This window comes from Trachurus trachurus (assembly GCF_905171665.1).
Source record: "Trachurus trachurus genome assembly, chromosome: 2".
Taxonomy (NCBI): Eukaryota; Metazoa; Chordata; class Actinopteri; order Carangiformes; family Carangidae; genus Trachurus; species Trachurus trachurus.
In genome coordinates this window covers 9,258,233-9,270,844 of record NC_139914.1, presented here as the reverse complement: position 1 = coordinate 9,270,844, position 12,612 = coordinate 9,258,233, and the positions used below count along the sequence as shown (strand labels likewise).

Genomic DNA, 12,612 nt, shown 5'->3' with positions numbered 1-12,612 from the left:
ATGAGAAGTAGGTAAATAAGTGGGATTTTATTTACTTTATTACTTAATAATACAATAATAGTTAATAATAGTTCTTACTTTAGTTTATTTTTATTTACTACTTACTTTTAGTTACTTATTATTACTTTTATTTTTCTACTTTATTCCTTACTTTTAGTTCCTATTTACTCATCACATTCATTCATGCATTCATTCACAGACAGACGTCACACAGAGACACAGAGACGTACAATGACACAGACACACTTTAATTTATTTTTATTTACTACTTACTTTTAGTTACTTATCATTACTTTTATTTACTCAATTACTTATCTACTTTATTCCTTACTTTTAGTTCCTTATTTAATGACGACATAAGTTGGGTCGGGTCGGGTCGGTAGTTAGTCATTAGTCAGCCGGCCTTCTTCTGTCCCACCGTAGGGGCTTGATACCCATTGTCGTGGTGGTGGGGAGGGGACTGCTCCCACTGGGGCTCGAACCCGTGGCCTGCGATACCCAAAGCGGTAACGCAACACACTCGACCACCGAGCCCAAGACAATCCACTGGTCATAGTGTATTTGACATCGTCAGAGCAGCTACAAAGAAACTTAAAGAGTTCTCACTATCCGCCCTGGGAATCGAACCCATGGTCTACTGTACGCAAAGCAGCAGCACAACCCACTCAACCATTAATCGGTGTGACATAGACACTGGTCGTAGTGTATTTGACATCGTCAAAGCAGCACATACAAAGAAGGAGGAAAACAAGAAGCCAACACCAGGACTCGAACCAACAATCTCTTGAGTCCAAAGCCAAAACGAGATCCACTACACCAGCACTACATCTAAGATGATATGAGATGTGTTGGAACTTGTACAGACTCGTACTGTGGCTCAGCACCATATACAAACCATGCACAAACTAAAAGCAGCACATAGTCTCGATCCAACGACCTCCGCGGCCATTATCATGAGATGGTCCTCTGCGCCACCAGACCACCAGCAGCTCCAGGTGTGAACATGTGGACTTTGTACTGCAGAGTGTTTGAATGTTGAGCTGAAGAGATGGAGTTTTCTCATGAAGATGAATAAGTGAATAATTATGACAGTCTCCTTCATTGACATGTTTGGTTGGTCTTTGTTGATAAGATTGTTTTGGTGCAGGATGATGATGAAAACTGTGCATGGTCTCAATCTCGCAACCACTGCGTTGACAGGCAAGGAACAAGTCCATTGCACCACGACTAGATGATACAAAAAAAAAAAAAAATTCGGGAGTCATGATCGTGAGAGGATCCTGGTATTCAGGGACCAACAGACCCCTCAACCTTTTCTAGCATCGCTGATGTTTTTCTGGGGTTCCCTTTGAGACCTCATTGATAGCCATGTGTGTATTCAGTAGGTTTATATATAACCAGTTAATTGTAACTGTACATACTAAAGCTATGGTCAACAATACATGTGTTTATGTATATCTGCAGGTATAGCATGATGCTGCTGATCTATGCTGTTTGGCTCTATAGCTAGTTTGGCTCATTTTCGGCTAGAAACAGATGCTGCTGATCTATGCTGTTTGGCTCTATAGCTAGTTTGGCTCATTTTCAGCTAGAAACAGACACATAGATCAGCACCATGCAGATCTAGGCGTCTATTTCTAGCATAGACTCATACAGCATAGATCAGGTATGCTGTTTGACGGTGCTGATCCGTGCTGATCTAGGCAAGTGTTTCTAGCTGAACACATACAAGGGTAGTTTGTTTTTCATTGATGTGTAGCCATGTGTGTGTGTATATATATATATATAGTTTTATGACTGGCTAATTGCAACTGTACATACTGAAGTTATGGTCAACAATACATGTGTTTGTGATTATCTATTCAATTTTTGTATTTGTATTTTTTTCTACCACAACTTGTGTCTGTCTATTGCATCTTTGCCTTATTGCTTGAGGACATCATCCACACAGGTGGCCAAAATAAAGATTAGGCTATAGTTAGAAAAAAGAAAGTATTTAGAGGTGACAAACTCTTTATTTTAATTCTCACACTGACACATATTGTAGACTGTAGAGAAATAGGGTAATACTGTTACCACTCCCCAGAACATTAAATCCTCACGACACCCTGACATGCACCAAAGAATTTAAGACGATTTAAAAGACACTTAACTGCCTACAGTCAACACTGAAAAGCTTTGAAAAAAAAGATGCACTTTCAAATACTCAAAGACACTGGATACAAATGTTTCCTCTGTCTGTTGTGTTATTGTTGCTTCTATTTCAGTTCATTTATCCTGTTTTTATTCATGTGAACTGGTTGCTGCAGTTGGTCGTCAGGACGGGAGTGCAGAGTCAGTCAGCTCCTCCTGCTTCATCTTCAGTGTAATGTTCACAAACACCTCTGACTCGGACAACAGATACACAAAATAAATTTAGTCACACTCATCCTGACATTTAGAAATGTTTGAGCCGCAACAGTTCAGCTACAAATCACACTTACATTGTGTTTTATCCAGAAACATTGAGGTGGCTCACTCCTGGCTGCAGCTGGTGGTTTGGCGCCATCTGCTGGTCAAAGCATAAAATTACATCAGGTTAGATTTAAATCACAGAAAACCTGCAGTTTACATTGAAAACATTAATAAACCAGAAACACATACACAGAGTTTCTTCTTCTCAGTGCAACTCACCATCTTTACACGTTTCTTCTGTTGCTTCTTTGGACTTTTACACAAAAGTTGAGCTTAAGAAAATCAATGTAGCAACAGCAGCTGGAGCTTCCTGGATACAGCAAAGTGTTAAGTGGAAACTACAGAGCTGAAATGGATGGATGATTTCTGAGTGCTCAGTTTCTCTGCAGATAAACTCATTCAGATCCACAAGCTACAGTTTTAGTCTCGTCTCACCCTTGTAGTCATGAAAATAATTGATTTATAGGGCAGAAGAAAAGAGTAAAATAGTTTATTGTTTCAGTTAAGATCAACATAAGGCACACATACAGTATCTGAGGGTAGACTCACACCAGTGTCAATATCTTTCTGCAGCTTTCATCATACACAACCTCCCCCATTCATACCACCATGTGATCATGCAGCAAAACACACTATTACGTCCAGTTTCTTATCTGCAGGACTCAAAGGGTACAAGTCAATCCAGCTTGGAGGGGCTGAGATTGATGCGACATATTAGCAAGCTAAACTGTGCAGCTCATCGTACAATGTAAAGCAAATGGCGCCTTTAGCAAAAATATATTCATATACAATTATACACCTTTTCTACACATCGAAGCAAATCAACTATACAAAATGCAGAAAACTATTTCGGCACAGTAACTGGTGAGCCGTTTGTAAGAAAAGTCCATGCTTAATATTAGCATTAGAGTGGCAGTATTACAGAATCAAAAATAGTAGCAGTACCTTTGTCATAAAACGGTTATAGGAAAAAACTTACAAGTCCATATAATGCCAAAAATATTAGCTTTGAAAACATACACAAAAAAGACATTTCCATCAATATACATGTTAATAGGAGGACTAAAATGTGTGTCCCTTTCAAGCAGGATAAGGTTCACCCATCAAACTTTTATTGGTCAATTAGTGAAGGAGTGCCATGGCTTACAGATACTTTTTGGTTAAAATACAGGTCCCAGAGTTCACATACACGAGAACTACAGCAATGGCCATGCTACAAAAATACCCCAGTTTAAGGGCAAAAAAAGAAAAAGTAAATTAAGAGAAAAGTCCCAAATTATCCTGCTATAATTCAACTTAATCCTTTGACACTTCACATTAAGACCTTCCATTTATAAGATTAAAACTTTATCTCAAAATATATAATGATGACTTTATGAGTAGCTACTTTTCATGTAAATGTGCAGATTTATTATTGTTTTCTTTTCTTTTACAACCGTTGTGTTGTACAAATATATTTATATTTGTTTGCTAGCAGTAGCCCTAAACCCATTATAATGTATATGAAGCCTAATCAGGATTACAGTGGTGGTGTACACAGATTCTCAGTTCTGTATTGAGAGATTTTCTGGTCTCTCTGATGTTGCACAACAAAACTTTTGGCAAAACAGAAACTTACTCTTGATGAAAAAAAAAAAAAAAAAAAAAATCTAATGAGTTCATCTTTTCTGTGACATACATACATAATGCAGGTGTACATTTTTGAAAAATCACAAACACTGCTCAGTAATTTCAGTCTTCCTATGTGAAATATCTCACATCCGTCCAGCGTCCAGGCTGTTGAGTCTAGTATGGGTAGCTGTCAGGGAAAGCCAGTCCGTGTGTGCCCTGCTCACCTCCGTCGCCCAGGTAGGGGCCCTCCTCCTCGTAGGTGGGCAGAGGGGGGCCGTCCTCCTCGCTGGGAGGTGGGACGGCGTCGGGGTCGGCCTTCAAGCTCGGCCTCTGGTTGTCCGGGAAAGCCATGGAGAAAAGTGCCTCGGAGTTGCAGACAAACTTGTAGACGTACCTTTCTCCGGCCACCTGCAGATTGCAAATTATTACACAGTTATTTTATGACTTTGAATATTAAATACTGCTTTGCTTTTTCAAGTAATGCTGCAAACAGGAGCTTCAGGTACATTTAAAACATAGCTGAATGCAATTTCAAACATTAAAAAGATTAAATTCATCAAAAATATTTCAGAATAAAAGAGGACAGAAGTCTTTACCTTCTGCATGATGCCCTTCTCGTAGTAGTACCTGAGCGAGCGGCTCAGCTTGTCGTAGTTCATGGCTGGTCGATTCTTCTGAATCCCCCAGAGACGAGCAACCTGAACGCAACATGTGAGGGGAAAGCCTCTATTAAATATCCAGAAAAGGAATTTAATAAAAAACCTTAAGTTTAGTTGTTTTTTGGCTTTTCACACCTTTACTTGAGACAGGAAATGGGGTATGGAAAGCCGTTTTAATCATAATCAAATAAATGAATTAATGTAGCCATGAAATGAGTCCCAAATTAAATAAATCAGATGATAAATAGATAAATATGTCTAAAATATATACAAATAAATACTAAAAGTAAATTAAATGAAATATAAATACATGGATTACTTTATATTTTTTATTTCACGCTGCAATATTCAAATGGAGGCAGAGAGAGACGCCCCCAGTTAAGGTTTTTTAATCTTCCTCACTAGCATCGCTCCCTCTGTGTCTCTCACTGTTTTTACTGACTGACCTCTTCAGGGTCGATCAGCTTGAACTCCATGTTGCGTCCCGTCCACACGATCAGGTGCCCGTTAGCCGGGTTGTCGAGCAGCGTGAGCAGAAACTGCCAGAGCTGCAGGGAGCCGCGGCGTTGGTACGGCAACCCCTCCTGCTTCACTTTGCCTGCACACAGAGACAGAGAGGACACAATGAGGACATCTCGCACCAGTTCTCAGCATCACGACTTTAAAAAATGACTAATCCATGCTGACGGCTCTGGGGTCTTACCGTCCAGTCTCTCTGGTACAACACAAGTGTCGTCGTAGTACAAATGTGGCTCCCTGTCATGACCAAATCCTGTGGGAGCAGTAACATATAATTAGAAAAGTAATGCGGCGTAGCAGTGAGAGGACTCAGGCTCACACAACTCACCGATATTGCTGTTATGGTACAAGACCGGAGACTTCCCGAACGATGACGACTGACAGGTTTGAACCTCTGGAAAACAAAAGTCACATCATAATAATGTAAATGAAGATCAAAGCTGTTGTTCTGCAAAGACACAATGTAAAGGCAGCATGCACATCCCAATAAAACACTCACTGCATCCGTAGGAGCAGTTACTGACCTGAGTCGAAGCCGAAGTCTCTGGGCTCTTGTTTTATCGTGACGTGGTTGAAGGTGGTCTGGGGCTGGGCCAGTCCTGGAGCGGGCGTCCCCGGGTCCGGGTACCGTGGGTCCACCAGCTCCTGTTTGAACCCCCGCGGTGGGCCGTGGGGAACCAGAGGCTCCGAGAGGTGGCGCTGGTACAGAGGGCGTCCGTCGCGGCCCGAGGGGGGGTAGAGCGTGTTTGTCGTCTTCTCTGGCGGGAGGAAGGACAAGCAGGGCTCCGAGAGCTGCCTGTGGAACCTGGGACACGGAGGAACGGCAGCAGGTTTGAGGCTTTAAGGTGGAATTTGTTTCTAGGTTTCATCCTATTAAAGGTCCAGTGTGTAAAATGAGGGGAAAACAGTGACATCTAGCACTGTGATTCTATTATTTATCTATTAAATAATCCTATTGTTTATTTATGAATGTGAAACTCTTGAAACGTGCTCTCTGGTTGGCTGGATTTTCTATTCTGTACAAACATGGTGGCGCAAGTTGGCCACACTCTCTTGCTATATGTATACATAAAAGAAGAATTATAAGGCGATGAAAACTAAACAGATTTTATTTTATAGCGATTATACACTTATAAAAATATATTCATTGGTATATTCAGATTTTGCCAATAAACCTTGACTAATATTACACACTGTCCCTTTAAAGTTTAGTTTAACAATGCAACTCCTGAATGAAAGGGGGCAGAAAGAAGCCAACTTATGTTGTCTACCCCTTTTTTTAAGAAATCCTTTCACAAATTAGATAATATATGATAATAATAATATATTATTTTTCATAATATATATACATATAACAGGAACTCACCTTTGATCCCTGCTGAAGGCGGCTGCGGCGGCACAGCTGAGGGGGGGCCGCGGCAGAGCGAACTGGTGGTTTTGGTTGGTAGGTGGGAGGTGGTTGTGATGGTGGTGGTGGTGGTGGTTGTGGTGGTGGTGGGAGGGGCTCAGGGCAGGAACGTGGCTCGGGGGGCAGCGGGGGGTCGATGGCTGTAGCTGCCTCTGTAAGGGCGGAGGTCCGGTCGGATGGGAGGAGGAGGAGGAGGAGGCGGAGCCGCACTGGACCGCAGGTGTGGAGGCCGGAGTCAGAGCTGGCTTGTTGTCACAGGCACTAAGAGGGGAGGAGAGGAGGGGGGGGTGAGCATTCAGAGTCGCATCCTGACTGATGTGGAGTGTCATCAGACATACAGCACTTTTATTTTATTCTATTTTACAGTTTTATACTCCTTCTTATTGTTATCTTTCTCTTTTTTTCTATCCTGCATTTTATTCTATTCTATTTTATAAAATTATATTGTTGTTATTTTATTTATCTATTTCCAATTGCTATATTTTATTTTATTGTTGTTTTTAATCTTCGTGCATTAGTCTCCATGCTTTTTCTTGTTTTACCTCCTATATTGTTCAATCAAAATGTAAAGCACTTTGATGGCATCTATTTGCTTTGAAAGGTGCTATATAAATAAAATTTGATTGATTTGAATGATTGACTTATCTCACACCTGTAACTGTAAAGGCACATGTCAGCTTGAGGTGTTCTGCAGGGAGACAGGTCTTTGGACGGCGTGGGCTCTTGCTTCACTTTGCTGACAGGCGGTCCATGAAACATCACTGCAAACACACACACACAGAAATACAGTAGTTATCATCTCAGTGGGTAAAACAAAAGCCTGACACACATGGAAAAAAGATCCATCCAGCACGTTCTACCTTATCAAACAAGGGTTAAACATTGATTAAACGCTCTGCAGCCTCAGTAGAAGAGTAGAACAAAGAAAATCCTCTTATTTGATCTGATCTTCCTGGAACCTGTAGCCACGACGACACTGTTTCCATCCACGACACACTGCAGCTGCCGTCACATTTTACTGTGCGAGCCACCGAGAGTCATTTTTTGTGTAGTGGCAGCTATCACACAGCAATAAAGGCATGTGGTAGCCTACGTGTCTGGCAGCCACGACAGTGAACGCACCGTTTTCTCAGCTCCGGCCTTATCTGTGACATCATTCTGGCTGGAAGTCATTTTTACAGCTCCCTCCCTCCCTCCCTCCCTGTACCTCCTCATTTCCTACTATCATTTAACTGGCACACATCCAGAGTGTGTCATTTACTGTCCTGATAGGCAACGTGAAGACTGTAAACACACTTCTGTTCACACCAAGTTCATGGACTGCACTCACTGACACCGACTGTTCAGCCGGATGTAATCGCACGCCGGAGGGCCATCACGTGCACACTAAGCCTCAGTGCACTGCACGCTCACTGACAGCTGCAGTAATTGATTATATTGCAGATTCGGATTGATTTTACATGCAGGGCATATGATCAGCTTATAAAAACACACACAGAGGAGCACTACTTTCATATTGATCTAATAGTAACACTTGGAACTAGGTGTTTTTGTTGTGCTGCTACTTTAAAATATAAAAAAATATGCAAAACCAACAGTTTCTTAGTTTTTCTTTCAACATAATGATGCCATAATTCATTAAAAATGGTTAAATATCAATTAATTCATAATAAATGCCACTTGAATAAGAGAAAAATACATTTCTCAGGGACTATTTTACATATTTTCTCTGAGCCATGTGCTCTGCCATTAGGAAACAAAGGCATAAATAAAGAATGTGTTATTCTGCAAAATGTGCACAGCTCTCTATAAATATTAGAGGAGAAGCAGCAACTCACGGTTGTTAGACTGGAAATCGGGGACAAACTGCTCGTCGTCGGGAACCTGAGCTGTCAGGGGGGAAAGAGAGAGAACAGGAAATTAAAAGACTCTTCACTTCACACTCCTGGAGTTTTAGATTTACAGCTCAAATATCAATTCTTCAGGTTTTTTTTTTTTACTTTCTACATTTCCTCAGAATAACCTTTGAGAATAATCATGATTGGATGTTCGCAGGTCTCACCTTCTGCAATCCAGATCTCCTGGAGTTGGCTCAGGTCCTGAAAAAGCTCTGCGAGACAGCGGGAGTGAAATTGAATGAGCATGATTTGTCACGACATTCACAAACCTTCAACTTGGACCTATGATGATGATGATGATGATGGACCTTACCCTCTGTGTCCTGAGCCAGCTCGGTGTCCACAAACTTCCTTTTCCTGTCGCTGAGACATTTCTCTGCTTCCTCCGTGTGACATTTCTACAAGTTCGACAACAAAAAAGTCAAATTAAACGTGATTTATCCTCGGCTGCTGTTTGGAAAAGAGGATTTTTGTCATGTAATGTATCAAACTCACACTCTCAGGGACCAGAAAGGGGACCTGTTGGTCATAAAAACCGTCCATGATGCAGGAGTCTTCACTCTGAATAAAGAGAGGATGGAGGGAATGTGAGTGAAACCAGCTGGTGGATGTTTTCATCTCTCTGCCTAATTACCCTAGTATTTTCCACTGATACTACCACTTCATCCACATGACGACCGTCTCCACATGTCTCGGTGGGTCCATAACACCCACCCTCCCACAGGACTCTGCAGGAGCTGTAAAACTGCTGTCGTCAATGACGGCGTTATGCAACTTGTCTGGCGTAAATGCGAGCAACAGGAGGAACAAGTCTTCAAAGACGCTTGTTTTTGAGGAGATAAACAGAAAGCAGTCAGTGTTTCCTCCTGCACGGTGGCTCCAGTGGCCAGGAGATGCTGGTAAAGGCGCGCAGACATGAAAGTGATGCAGGAGTGATACTGATCGACATCTGAATCTGAGCAAGAAAGCAAATACGTGCATCACCCAAGAGCTAGAAATTATTTCTCTGAATCATGAGCTTTGTTTTGTCTGAGCCAGGATGCACTGGAGCTTTCAGAGTTTCAAAAAAAGCATCATACCAATGTTATAGTGTGTGTTAACCTACTTATTTCACATGAGGTGAACTGTTTTTAAACTTTCCAGATATATTATTAACACTTTTTTATTTTCTTATTATTTGAACAAGTGGTTTGAGAACAACATAATCTACACTGTGGTTATTCCTGTGTTTAAAAGTCCTCGCAGACTCTCATTAAAAACACATTTTATTCTTAAGATAATCTAATTCAGAGCAGCAAGAGGGTAAAAGTGCACAGTCTCATACTTTTACCTCTTATCACACCAGGATCTATCATAATTACAGCATGTAGAAGGTACAATTATGAGAAATTGCTCTTTTTTTCCCCCTCAGGTGGGCTTCCGTAGATTAAGATCAAAAATAGCTGTAGTTGCTTTTGTCTAAAGAAAACCGTGTTATAGGATACAATGTAAAAAAAAAAGTTGAGTAAATAGGCTTTTGGTAATAAAAGTTGGGTTTGAAGTTAAATTACACTGTTGTAACGACACAAAGCTCAACTTACAACGTATACGTGCTGTGTTTTCTTCGTAAACAAACCATGAAAGAGGGAGATTTGTGAATGGAGTTCGGTCGTGACGCAGGGCAGCGAGCAGCGAGCAGCAGCACGTATCCTGGGACCTCCTTGTTTTTCTCAATGAACTGAAGTGAAACTTGATCCGTGGAGAAGCAGAAACAGAGGGGGGTGGAGGAGGAGGAGGAGGAGGAGGAGGGGGGGGGACTAACAGCTCGCCATTGAGAAATTCTCTACAGCACACGGGGAGACAGAGCCGCGGTGTGTGGGGGTTAACGGGGCCGAGCGGACAGCTGCTGCAGGCGGACACTCCGCGGTGCAGGGCCCCGGCAGATGTGGCCGGAGGGACGGGGGAGAAACGGACGATATGTCGCCTTGGATTCTCAGAAAATGGCGTTCGCCTCTTAACCCACATCTGCTCCCCACTGTGTGCCAGCAACAAGCCGCGATAAGCGCCGCTGTGGCCAAACAAAGCGAAGCGAAGGCCACTCACACTAACACAAACACAACCACACACATAGCCTAACATAACAACAGCAGCAGCAAGGACAAAAACAAAAACACGGGACTCACTTGATGGTGAAGTTTCGTGGCCGTGGAATAAACTCGACGCAGATTTCCTCCCCTACATCCCCTGCAGATCCTCGTCCAAAAAAAAAAAAAAAAACTCGCCAGTGAATATTTCTCAATGAAGAGCTCCGATAGCTCGAGCTAGTGCCCGAGTTCTATTGCCGTGCTCCCATTGGCCAGAAGGCGACGCCAGTCAAAGGGGGCGAGCCAATCGTCTTCAAGGCTGCTCTGACGTCCGTTCCCTGTGTTTTTATGAATGGCTGCGTTTCATTCATGCAGCCACAGCTCTCTTAAAGGTCCAGAGCTGCCTCCATTAGATAACTAAAGGGATTAATACATATATGAATACACTAAGATGATTATTGTACAATTGATGTACAACAAAAATAATAACTATTGTACAAACATAGTTATAATAACATTATCAATACATAATTAGAAAATTGATCAGATTTGGACAGTCATTTACATCTTTAATAAACAAATGACTTCCTGTCATGCCATGGGTTGTGTTGTGCTTCATCAACCATCAAACACATTTAGACTGATGATTATTTAATGAATAAATAAAATTCAAGTATACCTTTAACTCTAAACACCAGGATTATATATCATATGGGAATTGTAGTTTAAAACCAACATTTTACTCAGATGGAAATGAAGTCAGCTTAGATTTGAAATATATTTTCATGAGAGGGGGATGTCTTGCTCCAGGTTATATAATGGGATTCTCAAGTTTCAGAGGAGTACTGTAGCTGTACTACGTTAGCTTCACCGTTTTGTAACGGTTACACATTTGACAGATCTAATCCGGCGTCACACACATGACCGCTTTGAAAAGTCCATTCATCTCAGTGGGTGGCAGAAAACTTTCTCCACTTTAGTTCCACTTTGGTCCCTTTCCACTTCATTACCCACTCAGTGCACAGAGAGATATCAACTGATTGTGTGTAAATCTGGTACTGGCACTGAGCTCCTCAACACATGTGACTGTAAAGTTATCAACACTTTGGTGGACAGGGAAACTAAAAGTCTCACTTATGCAATATTATCTCTGGATGTTATTTAATTAAAAGTTTTGAGAAGGTTCAGGTACATATTCACTCATGCTCTTCTTTATCCAGATACTCAAAGTTATGCAGGTTTTGTCACATTTTAAATAACTTCAGACTGGACGACCTGTTCTGATGCTTTTTTTTTTTTTTTTTTTGCATGGTGTACTGATTGTTTGTGCTCTGTTTATAGAACCTGCTTGATCAGCATCAGGAGATGCCAGAACGGATCTGTGTGTGTGTGTGTGTGTGTGTGTGTGTGTGTGATAAAAGTTCCAGTTCAAACATCAGCTGAGCTCAGCGCCTCTGTTACTCATTTGCAACGTCTCCTGTTTACTCGGTCGTCGCGTCTCTACTACTGTGTACGTATCATATCACTGATTTTTTTTATTCTTCCGTTCTGGGAGATCAATGCAGATGATATCATCCAACATATCCTGTCACAGGAAATTAGACACTGCAGAGTTACAATTCCTTATCAAACGTGTCCACAGGTTGTGTTTATGATGTTTTTTTGTTCTCTTGCTTTTTATTTCCCTCTGCATCTCTTCACGGCTTCACTTCACTTGCTGACGCTCTAAAATGACATTTAAATACTAAATATCATGTTGTATCTGTGTTTTTTAGTGGTGGAGGAAGGATTAGCTTTTCTTTAAAGGGAAATAAAGTGAAAACAGGGTGTATAGTTTGAAAAGACAAAAGAAATGAATGGAACTCAAAATTATGACATATAATAACATAATAAATACTGTAGAACAGCTGCTGCAAATATGACCCTTGAATTTTATCAGTAAGTTGATTTATGGCCCTGTCCACAGAGGTTGTGCTCATTTGTGAGAAGGATGATTGAAA

The 12,612-nt window shown here is 41.4% G+C and overlaps 1 protein-coding gene across 1 annotated transcript; it reads right to left on the bottom strand.

Moving 5' to 3' along the window:
* Positions 1–2,939: 2,939 nt before the first annotated feature.
* Positions 2,940–10,796, bottom strand: LOC310999517 (ETS translocation variant 5-like). The gene is made up of 13 exons (XM_083989975.1): positions 10,712–10,796; positions 9,045–9,110; positions 8,863–8,947; positions 8,714–8,761; positions 8,490–8,540; positions 7,304–7,412; positions 6,610–6,912; positions 5,768–6,048; positions 5,572–5,637; positions 5,428–5,496; positions 5,171–5,322; positions 4,662–4,763; positions 2,940–4,473 (listed from the first exon to the last, which is right to left on the bottom strand). The coding sequence occupies exons 2-13, from the start codon at positions 9,090–9,092 to the stop codon at positions 4,240–4,242; spliced, it is 1,548 nt and encodes a 515-aa protein (XP_083846101.1). The 5' UTR covers positions 9,093–9,110; positions 10,712–10,796; the 3' UTR covers positions 2,940–4,239.
* Between the last annotated feature and the right edge of the window lie 1,816 nt (positions 10,797–12,612).